This window comes from Centropristis striata, chromosome 1 (assembly GCF_030273125.1).
Source record: "Centropristis striata isolate RG_2023a ecotype Rhode Island chromosome 1, C.striata_1.0, whole genome shotgun sequence".
Lineage (NCBI taxonomy): Eukaryota > Metazoa > Chordata > Actinopteri > Perciformes > Serranidae > Centropristis > Centropristis striata.
The window spans coordinates 12,148,048-12,171,832 of NC_081517.1; the positions used below are offsets into that span (position 1 = coordinate 12,148,048).

The 23,785-nt window shown below is 35.2% G+C and overlaps 2 protein-coding genes across 3 annotated transcripts; one reads left to right on the top strand and one right to left on the bottom strand.

Annotated features, from left to right (window-relative positions):
- Positions 1-876: 876 nt before the first annotated feature.
- On the top strand, positions 877-14,571 carry esf1 (ESF1, nucleolar pre-rRNA processing protein, homolog (S. cerevisiae)). 2 transcript variants are annotated; one of them, XM_059331073.1, is made up of 14 exons: positions 877-935; positions 2,991-3,418; positions 3,733-4,079; positions 4,178-4,291; positions 5,235-5,344; positions 6,812-6,964; positions 7,726-7,840; positions 8,439-8,625; positions 8,709-8,888; positions 9,979-10,106; positions 10,958-11,051; positions 11,386-11,477; positions 12,426-12,575; positions 13,919-14,571. In XM_059331073.1, exons 2-14 carry the CDS (start codon positions 3,013-3,015, stop codon positions 14,252-14,254), a joined length of 2,412 nt encoding a protein of 803 aa, XP_059187056.1. In that variant the 5' UTR covers positions 877-935; positions 2,991-3,012; the 3' UTR covers positions 14,255-14,571. The 2 variants fall into 2 exon arrangements, with proteins under 2 accessions (XP_059187056.1, XP_059187063.1); XM_059331080.1 differs by lacking the exon at positions 877-935 and adding an exon at positions 963-1,091.
- A 75-nt stretch (positions 14,572-14,646) lies between these two features.
- On the bottom strand, positions 14,647-22,959 carry acaa1 (acetyl-CoA acyltransferase 1). Its single transcript, XM_059331089.1, has 12 exons — positions 22,670-22,959; positions 21,252-21,345; positions 21,089-21,146; positions 19,672-19,751; positions 19,552-19,594; positions 18,890-18,988; positions 17,724-17,804; positions 16,575-16,765; positions 16,318-16,497; positions 16,086-16,141; positions 15,817-15,962; positions 14,647-15,724 (listed from the first exon to the last, which is right to left on the bottom strand). Exons 1-12 carry the CDS (start codon positions 22,841-22,843, stop codon positions 15,649-15,651), a joined length of 1,278 nt encoding a protein of 425 aa, XP_059187072.1. The 5' UTR covers positions 22,844-22,959; the 3' UTR covers positions 14,647-15,648.
- Positions 22,960-23,785: the final 826 nt, after the last annotated feature.

Consider the following 23,785-nt stretch of genomic DNA (forward strand, 5'->3'; position numbering starts at 1 on the left):
TTTTTTATATTGTATTATATTTTGTTATTATTATCATTTATTGCATCTTATATTTAGTTGTGATATTTTCTATGCCTGTTTATATTTATTATTCACTGCTTTTGTAGATATATTTTTATTGCCTATTTTTTTTCTTATTATATTATATGTTATATTTACAGTTTATCTTCATCTCCTTTAAACGCTTCATGTTTTTGTTATTTTGTTATTTTTAAGCATTTACTGTTTTTATTGCTTCTATTATTATTATTATTATTATATTTTGTTATTATGTTATATTTTATGTGCCGTTTTATTTTATTGACTTTTATTAATAAAATTTGTTTGGTTTTGTATGTATATTTTTTTTTTATCGCCTATTTCATTTTTTTATCATGTTTTTTTAAAACATTTTACATGCCGCTTGTATTTTGTTATTTTATTGACTTTTTTATATTTTATATGCATTTTTTATATTTTCTGTTTTTCTGTAATGCATATTTTTAATTGCAATTATATTTAGTTATTCCAACTTGTTTTATTCTGTCACATTTCATATGCTTTTTTATATTTACAATTCACTGTTTGGTGGGTTACATCTGACACTTTGTTATTATGTTTTAGTTGCTTTTTTATATATACTGTCTTTCTTTAGTGGATATGTCTTATTGCCTCTAATATATATATATATATATATATATATACATATATATATATATATATATATATATATATATATATATATATATATTCTTTTAACATTCACTGTTTCTCTTTAGTAGAAATTATATTATTATTATTATTATTTTGTCGCTTTTAGATATATTCATTTATTTTCGTAACGCGTTTTACTTCGTTTGTCCCACCTCGCTTGCCGTATTAAAAAAGGGGTGGGAAGAAAAAGGTCACGAGAGCGTTGCATGCCGGGAAAACACGTGTAGCAGCAGAGCGGAGAAGTAAGCTTCATTTTTTAAAATCATTTTTTCTTATTTTAAACGTCTTTTTAAAGTGATTTATCGTAATATTTCCACAGCTACAGGCTCAGTGATGTGTGTTGTGTTAGCTGCTGTCTGTGTTTCCCGCCGTTAGAGTCCGTCTTCACCGATCGGGCGGTTTGTTTACATGTTTATCAGAACATTTCTGACTATTTATCTCAGTTTAACGGTTTGTTTCGGTTTAAAACTTCCTTTACTGGTTTCTGAAGGTCATTTAATTCACTTTCTATGGTCCAGAGAGGAAACTGTAACCAGATATTTAGCCTCTAATGTAAACAAACTGATAGAATACAGTGAAAGTACTGTAATACATTTTTATTTATTTTTTTAAATGTCAGTATTATCACTAAAATGTGATAAGAAAGTTCTCCTCCTTCTTCAGCTAAATACATTTCTTTTGAACCCTTTTGGATCAGGACAGCAAATATATTTATATAAGATGTTTTTTATTCTTAAGCTTTTGTGTTCTTTTAAGAACAAGTTTAGAGACTTATTTATTCATTTAAAAGTATTACGTTTTTAATTATTATTATTTTAAAGGTTTTGAGTCCTTTCATTAACTTCTTTATTTTCAGAACAAGTATAGATACTTATTTATTTATTCATTTAAATTTTTAATTTTTCTTATTATAATTATTATTTTAAAGGTTTTGAATTCTTTCATTAACTTATATATTTTTAGAACAAGTTTAGAGACTTATTTATTTATTTACTTTTTTGTGCTATTTTATTTAATATTTACTCTTTTTTATTAACTATTATATTTTGTAACTATACTTTATTGAATCATTTTTATATGCCTTTCTAATGTACTGTTTGAATCTTATATCATAACTATGGCAAATTGATTAAAACATTTTTTTTCAAAGGTATTGAGTTCTTTCATTTACTTCTATAGTTTTAGAACAAGTTTCGAGTCCTAGTTATTTTCAAATGATTTTTAGGATCTTTATATTTTTTAAGAATGTATTAGGTCATTATATCACTATTTTTTAATTTATTATGTTTTAAGACCTTTATGTTGTCACGTGACAGCCAATCTTGAACTTATTTTTATATTTTTAGAAAGATTTTCAGGACATTATGTAAAAAACAACAACATTTGGATCAGCTGGAAAGTGTATATTTTTAATATATTTCTTTTAGGTCAATATGTTTTTATTTTTTCATTTTCATTTTTCAAAGTTTTCAGCCCCTTGTGTTGTCACAGAACAGCCAATCAATTTTTAGTTACGTTTATTTATTTATTTAAAATATATTTTTATGTTTTCTAGAGTTATCAATAATTCCGAGAGTAAAGAGTACATACTTGCATTTTTCATTTATTATTTTTTTTGTAAGTTTTTATTCATATTTAAAGGAATTTTTTTAAGGTCATTATGTCCTTATTTTCTTATTTATTTATTTTTTTAAAGTTTTTAGATCTTTTATATTTTTTAATTCATTAAGTTTTTTTGCCTTTTAATTTTTAAAACAATTTTTAGGACATTTAGTAAAAAACAATCTTTTGAATCAGCTGGAAAGTTCAATATGCTGTAATATATTTCTTTTTGGTCATTATGTTTTTATTTTTTCATTTTTCAATGTTTTACCTTAAACTTTAATATTTATTAATTCATTACATTTTTTGTCTGTATTTTTGAAAAGATTTTAGAAAGATTTTTAGGACATTAAGTAAGAAAAAACAAAACAAGGATCAGCTGGAAAAGTCCTTGTCACAAAGCTATACCAGCTGTTTTTCTGACTTTTACAGACACTGTGATTTTCACAGGACAGCCAATTAATTTATAGAAGATTTTTAAGTCATTTTGTTCATTTTTTTATAATTTTTTGAGGTCTTTCATTAACTATGTATTTTTCAGAAGAAGTTTAAATCCAGTACTTACGCTTTTTCAAGGTTTTTCTCGGTCTTGAATTTCATTTTATATATTTAAGATTTTATTTTTAGGCCCATATGTTTTTATTGCATTTTTATTTGTTTGTCTGTCAATAATATGTCCTGTTTTTATCTGTCAGGTGACACGTTCAGTTCGCCACCATGTCGTCCAAAAAGAAGCAGGACGGCGATGAGCGCTTCTCCCGGGTGCAGAAGGACCCCAGGTTCTGGGAGATGCCGGAGAAGGAACACAAAATCAAGATCGACAAGCGTTTCCAGTCTATGTTTCACGACAAGCGATTCAAGGTGAAATACACGGTGGACAAACGAGGCCGGCCCATCCACCAAACCTCCACAGAGGACCTGAAGCGCTTCTACAAAGTCTCCGACTCAGAGGACTCAGAGGACTCAGACGAGGATGGAAAGAGCAAGAAGAAAAATAAAAAAGTGAAGGAGAAGAAGCTGGTGAAGGCTGGAGGAGAGGTGAAGAAGGGAAAAGACGTGCAGAGCAGAGATGGTAAAGATAAAGGAGAGCAGCTTGAACGAGGAGTCAGAGTCATTGAAGAGGGTGCGTGATGTTCCTCATTGTTCTCATGGTTCTTATGTATCCCATGTTTCTCATGTTCCTAAAGTTCCGCGTGTTTCTCATGGTTCTCATGTTCCTCATGTTTCTCCCGTTCCACATGTTTCTTGTGTTCCTAAAGTTCCTCCTGTTTCTCCTGTTCCTAATGTCTCATCTTTCTCGTGTTCTTCGTGTTTCTTGTGTTCCTAAAGTTCCTCGTGTGTCTCATGTTTCTCATGTTCCTCATGGTTCTCATTTGCTTCATGTTTCTCATGTTCCTCATGTTCCTCACATTCCTCACTTTTTATTATTGTCCTCAGATGATGAAGATGATGATGAGCAGCAAACTGCAGAGGCGGATGTTGACCTGCGAGACAGTGTTACAGACGGCAGTGAGGAGGAGGATGATGATGAAGATGATGATGATGATGATGAAGATGAAGATGTGGAGGAGGGGAGTGATGTGGGAAGTGGATCGGATGAGTCCGGTCTAGATTCGGACGAGGACAGTGACAGCGGGCCGGATCTGGCCAGAGGGAAGGGAAACATCGAGACGAGCTCGGATGAAGACAGCGATGACGACGTGGACCGGATCCTGAAGAAAGAGGAAGAGGAGATCGAACACGCCTGGGGAGAGCTCGCCAAAGACGCTCAGCGAAGCGACGAGGTGAGGCGGTGTCTGGTGTGAAGGAGGAGGAGGAGGTTCTGCTCAGCTGACCATGAAACCCTGTTAACATGCTGTTTTCTGAACGTTTTGTGCTTCAGGTTTCTGCCCGACTCGCCGTCTGCAACATGGACTGGGACCGGATGAAAGCCAAAGACCTGCTGGCTCTGTTCAACTCCTTCGTGCCCAAAGGAGGAGCTGTGCTGTCCGTCAAGGTTAGGATTGATTGAGAAGTTAATTTCAAATAAAATAAGAAAAAAATACTAATAAATTACATGGGAAAAATGTAGTATACACATTCAAAAAGGAGTGGGAAAAAGTACAATTTATTTAGTCCCATGCCATTTCATTAAAAGTAATAGTTAACGATTTATTTATCTTCCTTAGCAATTACTTAGACTCAGTGTGTTAGTGTTAATATATTAACACTAATCTTTATCTACCAATAAATTGTAAATTAATTGCAAACATATTTCTCCTACATGTCTAAATACTTATCTCATGGTTTCCCTTGTTCCCACTTCTAGCTATGATTGTGCTGATTCCACAGAGCTGCAGGACTTATAGATTTATATAGATTTTATATGTTGCAGTGAAACACAAAGACACAGTGAGCAGAATGTAAAAAGAGAAAAAAAAAAATGCCTGAAACGGCTTGTTGGGGGATTAAAGGGTTAAAAAGCCATATTGTGATCATATAAAACTCCATATCACAGATTCTGAACCACATATGACGGCATGTGTCCTCAAAAACCTGATTCAGATAAGAAAATCTCCCCCCAAAAAACTTTTAACAGAGGGGGAAAAAGGAAGAAATCTCAGAAAGAGCAACAGAAGAAGTATCCCCCCTTTCCAGATTATAAACATGAGTTTGTTTATAGATTATAAATATAAATTAAGAATATGGATCCATTTAACCCCCTCTCCACCATGGAAGCCTGTTCTTTATAATAATGATCTTTATAATAATAATGAATAATAATAATGATTAATAATCAGACAAATGCATCCACTCTGCATCTTGTTTTCAGCTGTCAAGTCTGTTCAAAGTGTCTGCGTTAGTATGGACAGGGTTTACATTAGGGCATGTGAAGTGCAAACTGGTGAATGTTGTCTGTTAGAGAGATAAACAGCAGTGCATGCTGGGTATTGTTGTAGATCTACCCGTCAGAGTTTGGGAAGGAGAGGCTGCAGGTGGAGGAGACTCAGGGCCCTCCGGAGCTGAGAGCTCTGCCCGACGACTCGGAGGACGACACAGAGGAGGAGAAGTAAGTAACTAACATCAACATACTTGCCCCTTGTGGAAACAAGCCACGCATTTTACATGTTTTTATGTTTTAAGATCACCACATCTGGGCATTCCCGGTGGTACACCTGATAGAGTGCGTACCATAGAGACATTGTCCTTGCAAGTGGGCGGACCGAGTTCAAATCCGACTCGGAGCCCTTTCCCCGCATGTCTCCCCCTTCACCCTGTCTCTATCAATAAAGCCCAAAAGTGGCCAAAAATATCTTTGAAAAAAAAAATCCCCACATCCCAGGTTCCTTACATCGCTCTGATGTTGGAGTCAGTGTTTTTGCGAACCTCTAAGTACAGCATCCTTCCTCAGGGTTAATGTTGAACATTTGTTGTAGGCTCCAGATATGTGATTGAAAAACGGTGCCATAGGTATCCGCAAGTCTTCTCTTACAGACATACCCTCTTTATGCTGATAACATGCAGTTTGAGGAAAAACACATTTTCTCTGGCATTATTTTTGAATGTGATATGGAATTAGACCATATCACATATATCAATATAGTTTAAAAAAATGTATTTCTTTATATATAAGTGCTGCCCTTAGGTTTGTCATATGTAGTTATTTTCTCATATAAATATATTTATTTCAGAAAAAGATTGGCCTAATTTATTTCATAGGCTATTTTTATTTAAGATATTTTTATTTAAATGTGCACTTTATGGAGCTTTGATTTTTTTTAAAAAGGTACTCCTGTTTTACAGTATTTATGTTCACTCAAACGGTTTCAATAAAAACTACTTGTGACATGTCATATTTGGCTTTGACTTGACTTTTGACTCACTTTGCGATAAGAATATTGTGATATATATTGTATATCGATATTCAGCGTAAATATATCGGGATATGACTTTTGGTCCACATCACCCAGCCCTATTTGTGTGTAAATATTTGTGCATCCTGGGGCCCCTTAACAGTCTGTGAGCTGCATAAATCGGGTCTGACTGGAAAGCTGAGACTCTTGTGGATTCAATGAGCCCAATGTTCTTCATGTGTGATGATGTTAGTGAGTGAAACTTGAGCTCAGTGTATAAAATGAGCTGCTGTGACCTCTAGGATAATCACAGCCTCATGAAACTTTACAACCAACAAACTAGAGACCTAGAGCATTCAGAGGATGGATGACACACTAGATTCACAATAAAGGGGGTTTCTTAGCAGGCAACACAAGTGCTGCCATACCATCACAGAAAATTGCAATTCTTGCAGAAATGTTTTCTTAATGTTGGATTCTAGAGGATTTCTGATCATTTGTATTCATTCTCCCACATATTAAAAAAATGCCTAATTCAGCAGCATATGTGTGTAACAAATGGTATCAACACAAAAATTGATGCAACAATACATCAATATTCTAAACCCTTACATAAAGGTTCAATAAATTAATCAAATGGGCTTGTTCTTCCTCTGGATCTGATGATGTGTGTTTCCTCTCAGAGGTTACAGAGAGAAGATGCGTGACTACCAGTTCAAGAGGCTGAAGTATTTCTACGCTGTGGCGGAGTGCGACTCGGCCGACACCGCTGCTAAAATCTACCAGGAGTGTGACGGCTATGAGTACGAGAGCAGCTGCTCCGTCCTGGACCTCCGGTGAGAGAAGACAGAATCAATTCTGATTTACTGAAGCCGATCTAGAAAAGTGAAAATTGGTGGGAATGCTGGAGGTATATTTTTCTACATTGCTCTTAAGCTGTTTCCGGGGACCTCTGTCTCCAACTACTACTTTTGTGTTTCCTAAAAAGTTCTTCTCAACCATGACTCAGCACTTTTAGACAACTGCCTACATTTACATCAATTTGTATTTCTGATTGATGCATTGCTCTTAAGCTATTTTCAGAACTTGACTCAGCAGTTTTATATAGCCGACTAAATTTCCATAATATTTTTCCAGTTTCTGATTGATGCATTGCTCTTAAGCTGTTTCCAGGACCTCTGTCTCGACATACTACTATTTTTGTTTAACTGCCAGTCCTCTTCAACCATGACTCAGCACTTTTAGACAGCTGGCTCAATTTCCATCACTTCTTCTTTGCTTCTGATTGAAGCATTGCTCTAAAGCTGTTTACGGGACCTCTGTCTCTACATACTACCATTGTGTTTTATCACTAGTTCTCCTCAACCATGACTAGGGAACCTACATTTACATTATTTTCTCTCCATTTCTGACTGATGGATTGCTCTCAAGCTGTTTTGGAGACCTCCATCTCCACATACTACTATTGTGTTTAATCAGTTCTGCCCCACCATGATTTAGTAGCACCTTTCCTACGACTTTATCTTACCCCTTTAAGCCACCATTGTAGTGTTGTGTCAGCTGTTCAATGACATTCCAATCAATTCCTTTTTGACAGATTTATTCCTGATGAAGTTCAGTTCGATGAGGAGCCAAAAGACGCAGCGACAGATGTGAACCTGACGACCTACACGCCCAAACTGTTCACCTCATCTGCCAACGCAACATCAAAGGTTAAAAGACTCAGTTACTATATAAATAAAATACAGACAGTAAAAGTCAGAAGAAGCTCTTTACAGCATGATTTTTGTAATTGTAACATCTTAAAAAACTCTAAAAAAAACTTGCTTGTTTTGTCAGGTGGTATTTTTATAATAGGAATATTTGTATGTTGTTGTTTTTTCTTTGTTTGCTAGTTAGGGATATTGGTTTTAAATAAGGTTAGTGGTACTGGCAGAACTTTAGACTTAATTTTGATTTCTTCTGCTTTTTTATACTGAATCAACTTTGCAAATTCAGATGAATAATACAAAAAACAATCTGTATACCGTCATGGAAAAAATTATTAGACCATCATTTTTTTCAATTTCTTGTTAATTTTAATACCTGGTGCAACTAAATGTACATTTGTTTGGACAAATATAATGATAACAACAAGATGGTTTTCTTGATAATAACCAAAATCATTACCAGCTGCCACATTAAAGTGATGAGCACATATAATAAAATATTTATTATTCAGAAAACCCCAGAAAAAAACACATTTTATAAATAAAGACAAATGAGAGGACTTTGGGACTGATGTGTGTTAGTCTGTGTTTAACCAATCAGGTGCAGCTGACGTGGGATGAGACGGACAACGAGCGTGTGACCGCCCTCAATAGGAAGTTCAACAAGGACGAGCTGCTCGCCATGGACTTCAACGCTTACTTGGCCTCCTCCAGCGAAGAAGAAGAGGAGGAGGAGGAGGAGGAGGAAGGAGGGATCGAGTTTGGAGACGATGACACAGCAGCAGAGGGTGAGACTGAAACTAAAGACACGTGGATGTAGTTTTAGCTCCTCGTTGTCTTTTTATGTGACGTCTTTGTGTCTCTGTCGTAGATAAACAAACAGAGGAGTCCGTTGTGGAGATGGAGAAGAAACCCCAGAAGGAGAAAGAGAAGAAGAAGAACAGCAAGGAACAGATCTCCAAGTACAGAGAGCTGCTGAAAGGCATCCAGGACAAAGAGAAGAAGCTGCAGGAGGACAAAGACATGGAGATGGAGATCACCTGGGTGCCAGGTAAGAGAAGAGCTCTTCATCATCCAGGTCTGTTAAAGAGCGAGAGAGCTGGTTTTATTTAGGTCACATAGATGCTTACATGCAACACAGCTTTACTTAAAATCTCACAGACTCACTCAGCAAAACTGCACTATAAAAACACTGTGCAATATTTAATTTAGGATTTTTTTTTATTTTAACTTGAATGTGCAATATTTCTTTGTGCAATGGTCTGTCTGTATTAAAAAAATATATTTTTCTTTTGTTTGAATTAAGAAATAAAAGTATTATCAATTTCAACAAGGAGAAATATTAAAAATGAGTGTTTATATTGTTATCATTAAAATGTATTAATTAGTATTAATAATTAAATATTATTTTTATATTTATTCACAGAGGAAATATAAAAAATAGGAACAGTATATACAATATAGACAGACCATTGCAAAGAGAAAAAAAAATGTGTTTGTCAATGTGAGCTTTTTCTTAAAAAAATGTAGTTTAACTGACAATAACTGCACTATAATAAACACTTTTTATCTTCATTGACTGTGCAATATTCCTCTATGCAATGGTCTGTCTATATTGTATATACCGTTCCAATTTTTTTTCTTGTTTAAATTAAGAAGAAATATAAAAAATATTAACAATTTAAACAAGAACAAATATTAAAAAGTATTGTTTAAATTGTTATTACCTTTTTATATTTCTTAACAAAGAGGAAATATGAAAAAAATATGAACAGGATATGTTCATATTTTTATATACATAGTTCATGTCAGTCTGACTGCTGGAGGAAGAAATATTTCCATTTAATAAAAATATATATATTTTTACTATTTATAGTTATTTTCTTGCGACTTTTTCTATTTTTTCTATTCACTTGCTGCTGCTGTAACACTGTGAACAATTCCCTGTTGTGGGACTAATAAAGACATTTCTTCTCTTATTCCACCATAAAATGCACTTACAAATTTTTGAACATGCTCCCCTCAGTGACCTGCAAGAACAAAGTGTGATCAATGGGTGACCGTGAACTAAACCCTAGAGTCTCCAGTTGTCAGTCTGAGCTGTCGTTAGTTTCTTAAATGTACATTTGATCCGTGTGCAGGGCTGAGGGAGACGACGGAGCAGCTGGTGCAGAAGAAGTTGGAGGGGAAGGACACGCTGACGCCCTGGGAGGAGTTCTTGGAGAAGAAGAAAGACAGGAAGAAACAGAAGAAATCTCAAAGAAAGGAGGTGAGCAGGACAAACACAAACAAGAATGACAGAGTTAATAACATGCCAGATTCCTAAAACTCAGAAAGATGCATCAATAAATCACAACACAAGTGATCCCATTAATCAGAGCGGCAGAAATACTGCAGCACCCTTTTTCATTTTCACGAAATGTATCGGGAAACCAATTACACCTCTTTCCTGTAATTTAACAGAATACAGTTCCCTTGTTTTGAATCCTAATCACTCAATGCCGTTCCATGTACTCAGTTACTCCCAGAGCCTGCAAATAATTTAACATGTTTATAAATTTGCCTTTGATTGACAGAACAGAACACACACAGCAATTGGCAAAAATCCACCATTTATCGTAGAAAGAAACTGTAAAAACAGGCATTATCGTCAGATTTTGAACTTTCCGACGGGCTTTGAACAGATCATCGGTTAGGAAAGTTTCTGTTATAAAAAGTGATCAAAACTTTTGTTAAATGTTGATATTTGTGTCAGAATCTCTTTATTCTCCATGTCTCATTTAAAATAAAGCGTTTGCACTAACCAGATCCTGTTAAAAACATTAAATTCTGCTCCTCAGAGACACTGTGAAGACATGATTGATTCTGCTGAGACCAACGGTCACGTGACATATAAATTCCATTTTAATCCCCCCAAAAATGATATTATGACATAACTGGACTTGGAAGTTCTTGCTCCAGTCACAAATTTCTTAGAACAACGCCCTCAAACTGCTTCTTGGGGTTTAGAGGGTTAATAATCTTAAATCTTTAGAAACCTGAGATTCAGATATTTAAAGTTCAGTTCTGTTCCCTCCGTATGTTTCATTAACCGGTTGTATATATTTTTTCTTGTATCAGGGAGAAGTTGATGAAGATGAGTTCAGTGACGATGAGCTTCCTGCAGACGTTGACCTCAGCGACCCGTTCTTCGCCGAGGAGCTCTCCGCTACAGGTGCGCAATCTTGTACCCGTACATTTATACTACTAAATTTGCATACAAGAATTTGGGGAAATAAATACAACTAGAATGATTTTTAACATAGTTTGTTTATGTTTAGAGTAATTTAGAGGCGCCAATTTTAAATAGACACTGTTTTAATACCAGTTAAAAAAATCCTTGTTGCTTCTTTTAAATAAAAATGTAAATGTAAAAATAAAATCCTTGTTGTTTTTGATAGATCTACCATAATAATCCCAAAAATGGGCCAAAAATCAGAACATATGGAGTTTTGAGTGTGAACATTTTTTACCTGAACATCTTTTGAGATTGTCTGATGTCTCTGCAGACAAGAAGAAGAAACAGAAGGGGAAGAAGAAGAAGAAGCAGGAGGAAGAGGAGCGGACAGCAGAGGAGGAAGAGGAGCTGGAGAAACAAAAGGTCAGAGTTCAGCCTCCAAATCCAGATCAGAGTGCCAGACACAAGCTCATGAGGAGAACTGGTGATAACACAATAGTATTATGTAGAGACAGAGGTCCCAAAAACAGCTTTAGGGCAATGTACCAATCAGAAACGAAGAAATAATTATGGAAGTTAAGTCAGCTGCTTAAAATCTTGTCATGGTTGAAGAGGACTGGCGATTAAACAAAAATAGTAATATTTAGAGACAGAGGTTCTGAAAACTGCTTAAGAGTAATGCATCAATCAGACATACAGAGAAATTGATGTAAATGTAGGCAGTTGTCTAAATGTGCTGAGTCATGGTTAAAAACTTGTGTGGAAACACAATAGTAGTAGGTGGAGACAGAGGTCCCGGAAACAGCTTAAGAGTAATGCATCAATCAGAAATGCAAATTGATGTTTATATTGTTTATTTAAAAGGATCCTCATTAGCTGTAGCCAAGACGACAGCTAGTCTTCCTGGGGTCCAGACAATAATATTTAATAGAGCACAACAGGCATTACAATTGACTCAAGTCAATATAAAATATATACAAATGAAAAGAAAAAGAAAGCATTATACAGTCATGTATCACAAAGCCCAACCACACTCAAATAAAATGACGATATAATTAAGGTGTAGACATCAAATACATTCTTAATCTTCTTTTAAAACCAGCCTTTCCCTTAATTTCACGAACCTCACCTGGAAGACTGTTCCAAAACGCAAATGACATATAAAATACTGACAACTTCATTGAGTCAGACTTGGGTAGTGGTAGACTAATCAGTCCACTATTTGATGTAAATGTAGGCAGTTGTCTAAAAGTGCTGAGTCATGGTTGAGAAAAAATTGTGGGGAAACACAACAGTAGTAGGTGGAGACAGAGGTTCTGAAAACAGCTGAAGAGCAATGCTTCAATCTGTGTGTGTGTTGTGTGTGTGTAGGCGGAGATGGCTCTGCTGATGGAGGACGACGACGACAAACACAAACACTTCAACTACGACAAGATCGTGGAGCAGCAGAACCTGAGCAAGAAGAAGAGGAAGAAGCTGCTGAAGAAGGGCGAGGCGCCGATGGAGGGAGACGACTTCCAGGTCTGTTCAATCACACGACACGTTACATTCAGGAAAAATATTTAGGGAGAGGTTCACCCAAAGTAATATATTATCATAGGGGAAAAGTGAAAAAGCACACATTTTTATGAAATGTTACATATTTATGGAGGGGAAAAAATTACAAAAAGAAAGTTTTACAAGAAAAATATCATACATTTAAAAAAAAAAATTTGTGAGTTTTTCCCTGAATTTTTATTTTATTTTTTCTCCTAGATTGGCACTTTTTTCACCTTAATTTGTGATTATTTTCCCAGTAAATTTGTGACAAAAAAGAGAAAAATCTCAAATTTACGAAAAAAAAGGTTGTAATTTTACATAACTTTTTTCTTCTGCTTGTCAATATGAGCACTTTCTTTAGATTTTTTCCCCGAGATTTGTGATTCTTTTCTCCTAAACTGACACTTTTTTCCCCATTTTTTTTTGTTAAATTGATTTTATTTTCATAAACTTTTTTCATCTAAATTTGTTTTTTGTACTGTGAATTTATGACAAAAAGGTAAAAAAAAAGAAAAAAATCGCAAATTTACAAAAAGTAACAAATGTACATGAAAAATTGTATAAATTTGTAAATTTTCTTGAAATCTGTGATTTTTTCCCCTGCTTGTCAATGTGAGCTTTTTCTTAAATTCGTTTTTTTCCTGTGAATCTAATTTTTTCCTCCTAAATTGACACTTTTTTTCATGTAAATTTAGGAATTTGTTTTCTCCTAAACTTTTTTCTCCTAAATTTCTGAGTTTTTTCCTGTTAATTTGTGACAAAAAGGAAAAAAATCACAAATTTACAAAAAGTAATAAATGTACATGAAAAATTTTATAAATTTTCTTGAAATCTGTGATTTTTTTTTTCTGCTTATCAATGGGAACTTTTTTCTATCGTAAAATTTTTACTTTTTTGTCACAAATTTATGGGAATAAACTCACAAATTTAGGAGAAAAAGGATATAAATTTGTTACGTTTTTTTCTCAAAAAAAAAAAAAAAATTATGCTTGTCATGGGTTAAAATATTGTATTTTTCGCCCCGTAAATGTGATTTTTTTTTTTCTCCTAAATTGACCCCCCCCCAATTTGAGATTTTTTTCTCGTATATTTTTAACTTTTTTGGGCAAATTGACAAGAAAAATAGTGGATGAAAAAAAGTGTCAGCTCTTTCCCTCACAGATTCTGTCCAACAGACGAAGGACATTTGTTTACACAAAGAAACCAAACCAGAGGAGACACTGACTGTCCAACACACTGCAGATGTGGAAGAGACTTAATCTCCTTCAGTTTTTTCTGTCATTTGTACATTATTGTTGATCTGTGTTATCCGTCTGTGTGTCCAGGTGGACGTTAAAGACCCTCGTTTCCAGGCCATGTTCACGTCCCACCTCTTTAACCTGGACCCGTCCCACCCCAACTACAAGAAGACCAAAGCCACGCAGAGCATCCTGGCGGAGAAGCAGCGCAGGCGAGCGGAGGACACGCTCGGCCCTCAGAAGGTCCCGCCCACGCCAGGGGAGGACGGCGGCGGTGGGAAGAAACGGGAAAACGACTCTGGCACTCCGGCGGCTGGAGGCTCCTTGAAGAAGCCGCTAGACCCCAGTTTGTCTTCGCTCATCAAGTCGATTAAAAGCAAGACGGAGCAGTTTCAGGCTCGGAAGAAACAGAAGTTCATGTAGGTACTAACGAACCAATCACAGACTGAATCTGACTCTTCTCGCGTCGACTTGTTTGTACAGGAACATGAAATGACTAAAACATTTTTTAGTAAAAACAATCCTGCTGCTTCAGATCATGTTGAAATGTTTTTATTTCTTCACATATAAAATCAGCATTTTAAAGAAATTCTTCACATTTCAGTTTAACACTTATTTAAAATTCATTGTACATGAAAAGATTAGTTCTCATGTGGCACGTACAAGTGATTCAAGAGAATTTGTGTCATTTGCTAGTGTTTTTCATATTTTTTCTATGGTAAAAATACAAATCACAAGTGGTCCCGACCTGTTTTTTTTGCCTATAAAAATGTTTGTGTGTGAGGCTCGTTATCTGCAGATCGCAAACAAAATGAGGAAAATGTTTTGGATTAGTCCTAAAATTAGACAGGAAATAATCACGTCTAATATTCCTGAAACACTTAAATCAAACTCATCTTTACACACATGAAATATTGTTTATGCAGTTCAATATCAAATGTTTGTCAATCAGAGCCACACTTACAAGAAAAACCTTTGCTGTTACTCTCTGCCATATTTACTGGTTTAAATTAAAGAACTTAAGCCGATAAATCTGTTTTTATCTGCAAAATTTTTTGTTTTCTTCCCGTGAATGTGTGAATTTTTTTTTTTCTTGTAAATATTTTACTTTTTTCTCCTAAATTTGTGAGTTTTTCCCGTAAATTTGTGACAAAAAAGTAAAAAATTTGAGAGAAAAAAATCTCAAATTTACAAGAAAAAGGTTTTAAATTTGGAATGTTTTCTCTAAATTGGTGATTTTTTCTCTCCTAAATGTTCACCTTTTTCCTCCTATATTTGTGACAAAAAACATGAGACAGAAGGCACTTATTCAGAGTTACAGTAGTTTAGTGATTTAGATTAATTTAAAGATTGACTGATTGATATGTCTCCGTCACACTTCATGTCCACCGTTCAAAGATCAGGTAAAAAGGTAAAAATTTTAAGAGAAAAAAAATCTCTAATTTAAAAAAAGAAAGTTTCAAATTTACAAGAAAAAATTATAAATTTGTTTAAAAAAATCTCTAAATTTGTGATTTTTTTCCTGCTTGTCAATGTGAGCTTCTTTAAAAAAATTAGTTTTTTCCCCCTAAATTTTTAATTTTTTTCGCCTAAATCGACCTTAATTTTACATTCAGTAATATGAAGAGTATTTTATGTTTGTTTTATGCTTTTTACATAGAATTCAATTTAAAGCAAATTTTTTTTCAGTATCTTGAAAAGGCAGAGTGTCTCCAGTTGTCATGCTGTTTACTGTAGAGTTTGTAGTCACACCTGCGTCGGGCCGCTACCTGTTCCTTCTGAGAGGTTTTTAATCTCAGAGATAGTCGACGTGGCTCCTACGGCCCGGGGTATTCGAAGACGGCAGCCGCTCCCATCCCGGTGCCGATGCACATGGACACGACGCCGTACGCCCTGCAGGCGGAGAGAGAGAGGAGACGTGAGACGGCTCGCTCTGTAGCACCTCACCTGTGGATGACGAACAGCGGTTGCCGGCGGTGACGGACCTCCTGCCTCGGCGCCGCAGCTCGTTGAGCAGCGTCACCACCTGGCGGGCGCCGGTGCAGCCCAGAGGGTGACCCAGAGCGATGGCGCCGCCGTTAGGGTTCACCTTCTCCACAGGGATCCCCAACTTCTCCACACAGAACACCGCCTGCAGCAGCAGCACGGGGTCAAGGGTCAGCACACACACACACATATACAGACCAACAGAAACACACACAGACACGTGAGAGAGAAATGTGTGGTTTCTCCTTGTGATGAACAGGTAGCTGACCTGACTGGCGAACGCCTCGTTGATCTCAAACACGTCGATGTCTCCAACAGTCAGTCCTGATGAGACACAACATCTACACAATGTACACAATGGGAACATCATACACTTATACACACACTCTCACAGTCACACACACACACACTCTGTCACGCACCCCCCCACAGACACACACACACACACACACTCACACACACATACAAAAACACACACACCCCACACCTCCCCCTCTCACCGGCCTGCTGCAGCGCTGCAGGGATGGCGGCGGCCGGTCCGACCCCCATGATGTCCGGCGGGACCCCGACCACGGCGCTGGCCCTCAGGACCCCCAGGACCGGCAGCCCCAGAGCCTCCACGGCAGCCCGCCGACCAATCAGCACGGCCGCCGCCCCGTCGCTCACCTGGCTGGAGTTACCTGAGACAGAAGGCCACAGTGAGTGAGTGAGTGAGCGGCGGCGGGGGGGCGGAGCTTCACCTGCTGGCGTCGCTGACCTGCTGTGGTGCTGCCGTCCGGTTTGAAGGCCGGACGCAGTTTAGCGAGTCCGGCCAGAGTCGTCCCCGCCCGGATCCCGTCGTCCTCGGCGACCGTCACCTGGCGCTCCTTGCCCTTGTCGTCCACCAAGCGGACGGTGACGGGAACGATCTCCTGCTGGAACACACCGCTCCTCTGAGCCTGCGCCGCTCTGAGGGGGGGACCACAAATATGCTTTAGACAGGATCACAATAATTCTGACTGACAACAAAATATTAAACACGACAAGACGAGTGTATTTCCACAAACGTACCACTAATAATTATAATTAATACAATAAAATAAAAATAACTAATACAGTAATAATACAAAATAAGAAAATAATAAATAAAAATAGTAATACAATAAAACTACTTTAACAAAAGCAATACAATAATAATAATAAATACAATAAAAATAACACAGTAATAATACACAATGTCAAAATAAGAAAATAATATATAAAAATAATACAATAACACCACTAATAAAAAAACTACATCAATAATAATAATACAATTAAAATAACTAATACAGTAATAATAATAATAATACACAATAAAAAATGTCAAAATAAGAAAATATATAAAAATAGTAATACAATAACACTATTAAAATAAAGTAGTAATAAATAATACAACAAAAAATACAAAAATGAATACATCAAAAATAATTATAGCAATACATTACTTAATGAAAACAATACAGTAATTATGATGCAAATAATACAACAACAAAAATACAAAATAAAAAATATTTCAAAAATAATATAACATTACTTTTATAAAAACAATACAGTAATAATACAAAAATAAATAATATATTAAAGTAATCAAAACAATATTACATTAGTACAATTATATGGTATAATACAAAACATTAAGACAAATAATGAAAAAAAAATATAATACAATATGTCACAATAAAAAAATACATAAAATTAGATTTTAAAAAGTTTTTCAATGTGACCAAATGCTGAAATTCTTCTTCAGCTTTTCATAGTTTGCGGTTGTTTCAATAAAATGTGGTTTCCTTATTGAATATTCAGATGTATGAAGCAGAATTTGCAGCATAACTGGATCATTATTTTCACCTGAGACAGTTAAAAAAATAAAAGCTGTCTGACTCACTTCTGCTGGGAGCTGAGAGCGAAGGCGTCCTGTTTCTCTCTGGAGACGCCGAATCTCTCCGCCACGTTCTCTGACGTGATGCTGCAGAAACCAGGAGAAAATAAACAAAACAACATATAATAATAATAACAAAAATAAACGTGAGGAGTTTTTTTTTTTTAATCTGTCTACTTGTAGCATTTAGTGATGTTTCATTTAAGTATTTTATTCAATAGCACATAAAAAAATTAAATTAACGGCTTACTTGTAGCGTTTAGTGAATTTAAATTTAATCTACTTTATTTTATTTAATATCACACAAAAAACAAAACAAAAAAACAGTAAATAATAACAAAATATGCTCCCTTAGATTTATTGAATATGTATATATAAATAAACTAAATTAAATTTTTCAAATCCAAATTATGGGATTAAATAAATACCTGTTCGGACTATTATGATAACAGATACACATTTTACTGATGATTTTCTTCACAGTCAGGTTTTTATTGTGTGACGGTTCTGTGACACACGTCGATCATGTGAGCAGGAGTTCGTATTTCTTGGTGTGCTATTTTTTTAAATCAGCATCTGAAAATCAAATCATCAAAGTGACGTGTGATTTATTATTTACTCTCATCTGGTGTAAAAATGTTTTCATTTGGGGCTCAACAAATCAATCTGGGATTCTGAAAAATAAGTAAGTGATTTTTTGTATTTTAAATTTTTTGTAATTTTTTTTTCTTTAGTTGCTCTTTTTTAAAACTTTTTTTAATAGTAATTTTGTGTGTTTTTTGTCACTGTCTTTTTTTTGTAATTTTGTGCCTTTATTATGCTCTTTTATTACTTTTTCGGTCATTATGTGTCCTTTGTTGCTCTTTTATTACTTTTTTGTTACTTTTTGTCTTTTTTGTAATTTTGTGTAATTTCTTGATCTTTTATTACTTTTTTGGTCATTTTGTGTCTTTTTATCACTTGTGTCTTTTGTTGCTCTTATTACTTTTCTGGTCACTTTTTGTCCTTTTTTGTTTTATTTTTTTTGTAATTTTATGTCTGTCTTTTGGTATTTCTCTGTGTTTTACTGGAGGAATTGAGCAGCGACTCTTTGTGAAAAAGCTTTCATTTTGGGGGATTCAGGGCTCAACAACTCAATCAGGGATTCTGACCAATAAGTAATTGTTTCTCACCCCATCGGGATGATGCAGTCTCTGGCCTTCTCCACGTCCACCAGCCGGGAGCTCAAATCTCCTGGATTACCGACGCTACGCAGAGACATGCTCTCCACGCTGACACACACACACACACACACACACACACACACACACAGTTTTATACACTGTAAAAATAAAGTTATTTTACAGAAATTTACTGTATTATTATTGATTTCTACATTAAGTGCAAATGTCATAAAAGTTAATTTCGTTACAAATATTAACCATAAAATAAAAGTTGAAATCTGTAAATTATAGATTTTTTCCCCACTATTATTCAATCAGCGAATTAATAAAAAAATCAATATAAAAATACAAAAAAAAACCCACATTATATTATGAAAATGTAAAAATTAAGACAACTATTTTTATTTTTTTACAGAAAAAAATTAAATTGAATGTAAAAAAAAATCAGATTTTCAAATTAAAGTAATATATATATATATTTATTATTAACTATATATTTTGTGTATTTTTAAAGACTATCTGTAAAAATGACTTATCCAAAGCGACTTACCATTTAATGGTAAGTGAGGAAAAGTTACATTTTTAAATTTTTTTTTTTTTTTTACAGTGTACTCTGGTGAAGAGAACGTTATATTTAACTGTATTTTTGTTGAAATAATAAAGAAAGTCACCCGCATGCGAGGCCGAGGTCGATGGATCTGCTCCTGATGGCTCCTGCACACACAGGGTTAAAAAGAGAGTGAACACTTTATTATAATGATTATTAATATAATAAAGTGGGGAGTATGTACCTGCTATGTTGAACAGAGCCTGCAGCCCCGAGGAGCACTGCCTGTTGACGGTGAAGCTGGGCACTGTCTCTGGGAACCCGCTGAGAGGACAGAGCAGAGAGACGAGCTGTGACCACACTTTGTTTATAAATAATAATAATAATAATAAATAATGTACGTCTTAATGGTGACGTCCCCCGTTGGTTTGTGGATGTTTGAAGCATCCAGTTCAGTGTTACGTCTATCGCCATGTTTGTTAGTTGAAACCAGCAGAGAGCAGATCTGACTGAGGAGGAGCTAAAATAAACTGTTAACACTGAAACTAAATCTACGTTACCTGCTCATGGTATGGCTTTTGTTGCTCCTTTTGTCCTTTTTTTTGGTCTTTTATGACTTTTTGGGACATTTTGTCTTTTTTGGGGTCATTTGGGGTCTTTTTTGCTCTTTTGTGTCTTCTTTTGGACATTTTGTCTTTTTTGGGGGTGTCATTTTTGGTTGCAATTTTGTGTCTTTTTTGCCTTTTGGGTGTCATTTTGTGTCTTTTTATGGTCCTTTTTTGGGTCACTTTGTGTCTTTTGTTGCTCTTTTATGACTTTTTGGTCATTTTGTGTCTTTTTTGGTAACTTTGTCTTTTTTGTAATGTGTCTTTTTTTGCTCTTTTATGACTTTTTTGGACATATTGCCTTTTTTGGGTAATTTTGTCTTTTTTGGGTTACTTCTTGTCTTGTTGCTCTTTTATGATTTTTTTGGTCTTTTGTATTCTTTTGTTCATTTTGTGTTCTTTATGGGTATAATTTTGTGTCTTTTTTGGTCACTTTGTATTTTTTGGTGGGTCATTTTTGTGTCTTTTTTGGGTCACTTTTTGTCAATTGTTGCTCTTTTATGACTTTTTGGTCTTTTTGTATTTCTTTGTGTATTTTTTTGTTTTTATTTGGTAATTTTTTGCTCTTACGTGGCTTTTTGGTAAGTTTGTGTCTTTTTTGGTCACTTTTTGTCTTTGTAATTTTGTGTATTTATTTGGTAATTTTTTTGTCTTTTGTTGCTCTTTTATTATTTTTCTTGTCATTTTTGTATTTTTTTTTATGCTGAAAGTTTTCTTCAAGATTTAAAACTTGAAAACAAAGCAACATCTTTTTAACCACATTGACCCTTTTTATTTAAGTTTATTTCAACATATTGGTCATTTGAAAATGTCTTGTTCAGCATTCTGCTCACTTTCTCTGGTCAGTAACGTACATTTAGTTTCAGCATTAACAGTTTATTTTTAGACACACGTCCTCGCTGCTCCACAGTCCAGGTCTGGTCTCAACTAACAAAGAGTGCATCCACAAACCAACAGGGGACGTCACCATGGCTATGTACATTATTCATCTACAGTGTGTGTGATGCTTCACTGCTCAGAGCGGGAGGTGACCTCCTGGCTGTGACTGAGTCTGACCTGAGGAAGTGAGCCACTCGGGCCATCAGAGCGCCGGCGCCAGGCTGCAGCACGTTACCTACACACACACACACACAAACACACACACACACACACACACACATCAGGGTATAGGAATTCAAATTTTATTTGTTAGTATAATACGGAGGAAGAAATGTCTCACCGACGCAGATGTCTCCCAGCTTGTCGGCTGACAGTCCAACATCTGTGAGCACAGCCGTCATCACGGCGCTCAGCAGCTCGTCAGGAGTCGTGTCCTGCAGACAGACAGCACATTATTATTATTATCATTATTATTATTAACACTGATACACAGTATTATTATCATTATTATTATCATTATTATTAACACTGATACACAGCACACATTATTATTATTGTCATTATTATTAATAACACTGATACACAGCATACATTATTATTATTGTTATTATTATTAACACTGATACACAGCACACATTATTGTTATCATTATTATTAACACTGATACACAGCACACATTATTATTATCATTATTATTATTAATACTGATACACAGCACACATTATTATTATCATTATTATTAACACTGATACACAGCACACAGTATTATTATTATTATTAACACTGATACACAGCACACATTATTATTATCATTATTATAATAAACACTGATACACAGCACACATTATTATTATTATTATTATCATTATTATTATTAACACTGGTACTTCATATACAGTCAGATTGATTCGTCCAGTGGTTCCAACAGGAGGTCGGGCCTCCAATATCACATGTTTACTGTTTACTTGTAGCGTTTACAGGTTTTAACTGTGAACTTGTAGTGTTCTGTGTGTACTGTTCAGTCATAGCATTTACTTCTTTATTATTGTCTACTTGTAGCGTCTACTGCTTTTTTACAGTTTACTTGTAGTATTTACAACTTGTTTTATTGTTTACTTGTTGCGCTTACTGTTTTTTTTGACTGCGTACTTGTATTGTTTACTGCTTTATTTGTTTATATGTTTTTTAATGTTTACTTGTAGTGTTTACTTCTTTATTACAGTTTACTTGTAGCATTTACAGCTTTTTTACTGTTTACTCATAGCATTTACTTCTTTATTATTGTTTTCTTGTAACATTTACAGCTTCTTTACTGTCTACTTGTCGGGTTTACAGCTTTATTACTGTACTCATAAACCAGTGGTGGAATTTATCTATATATACTATACTATATACTATATTTACTTATATAAGTACTGTACATAAATGTAAATGTGAGGTAGTTGTACTTTGAGTATCTCAGCTTTCTTCTGCTGTAAACGTGTACTCCACCACACTTCAGAGGTAAATATTTTACTTTTTACTGCATTTACCACATTTGTCAGTTTTCCCTGTCCAGTGTAAAGCACGTATCTGCAGATGTGTTCATGTTGAATGTTGGTGATAATCTGAAGGATATTGTGTTTATGTGTAATTCTGCTCCTTCTTCAGCTAAATAAACTCTTTAAACCCCTCCAGTATCGGCTGGATGATGCACAGCTGCAGTGCAGTTAGAAGTAGTTTTGTTGCACCATGACTCAGCAGGTGGACCTCAGCTACCTTAAACGATCCTCTCTTCGCCTTCCCGATGGCGGTCCTCCTCCCGTGGACCACCACCACGTCCTCCGGGCTGCTGCTGCCCGCCGCCCCGCACTCCGCCCGGCACAGCTCCCGTCTGCGCTGCGAGGCTCCGGACGGAGCCAAGTGGCCCGAGATGATCTTCAGTCGGTGCATCACGACGGAAAAACGGCAGAGTTTAATAATAGTTTAATGTGTGACAAGCTGATTTGGACTCTGCCCTCAGCTGGAACACACACCGCTCACATCCGTGTTTATAAACTCCGTACGGAAAGTGCGGAGGGACAAACTACAACGCGTTGAGTCCACACGGTTCTCACATGGTTTTCTTGCTGTTCCTTCTTACAGACTTTTGTCATTTTCCTTTTGAAGAATTTTGAACGACATACTATAATGACTTATTTTTTCATTTTGAACAAAATACTATAGCATGAGTTTTTTGCATTTTGAATGAAATACTAATACTACTTTTTTTACATTTTCATCTAAAAAAAAAAGAGCAAAAAAAAAAAAAGACAACTTGGATATATAGTATGACTTTTTTTGTGAGGGGGTCATTTTTGGACATCCTCAAATATGGTGTTTTCCTGTAAATTCTCGCCATATTATGCTCTGACACGTATCAACAGACTATAATTGACAGATTTTAAGCATTTTTAGGAATTTTAAAATTTGACTTTTTTTGACAAAAACGAAATGCTATAGTATGACTTTTTTTGTGAGGGGTTCATTTTTTTAACATCCCGAAAGTTTTTGTAATTTCTGGCCATTTTATTCTCTAAAATGTATCAACAGACTATAATTGACCCATTTTAAGCATTTTTAGGCATTTTGAAATTTGACCTTTCCGGCCATATTATGCTCTAATATGTATCAACAGACTATAACTGACCCACTTTGAACGACATATCTTTTTTCATATTTTGAACGACATACCATACTATCTGCTCATCAATAAATATGAAAGCTTGAGATGTGAATTCTGTGATGAAGTCTGTTGAATAAACACACAAACCTGAAAGATTTACTTAAGACCAGACCACTTTACAAGACAAAAAAGATTATCTCTATTTTCTAATACTTGACAAATGACAAGGA

Coding starts and splice junctions, on each gene's coding strand:
- esf1 (XM_059331073.1), top strand. CDS start 3,013: ATGTCGTCCAAAAAGAAGCAGGACGGCGATGAGCGCTTCTCCCGGGTG. Junction 8,889..9,978: donor GGAGATCACCTGGGTGCCAG/GTAAGAGAAGAG, acceptor ATCCGTGTGCAG/GGCTGAGGGAGACGACGGAG. Junction 11,478..12,425: donor AGGAGCTGGAGAAACAAAAG/GTCAGAGTTCAG, acceptor GTGTGTGTGTAG/GCGGAGATGGCTCTGCTGAT.
- acaa1 (XM_059331089.1), bottom strand. CDS start 22,843: ATGCACCGACTGAAGATCATCTCGGGCCACTTGGCTCCGTCCGGAGCC. Junction 19,595..19,671: donor GGCTCTGTTCAACATAGCAG/GTACATACTCCC, acceptor CTGTGTGTGCAG/GAGCCATCAGGAGCAGATCC. Junction 18,989..19,551: donor GACCTCGGCCTCGCATGCGG/GTGACTTTCTTT, acceptor TGTGTGTGTCAG/CGTGGAGAGCATGTCTCTGC.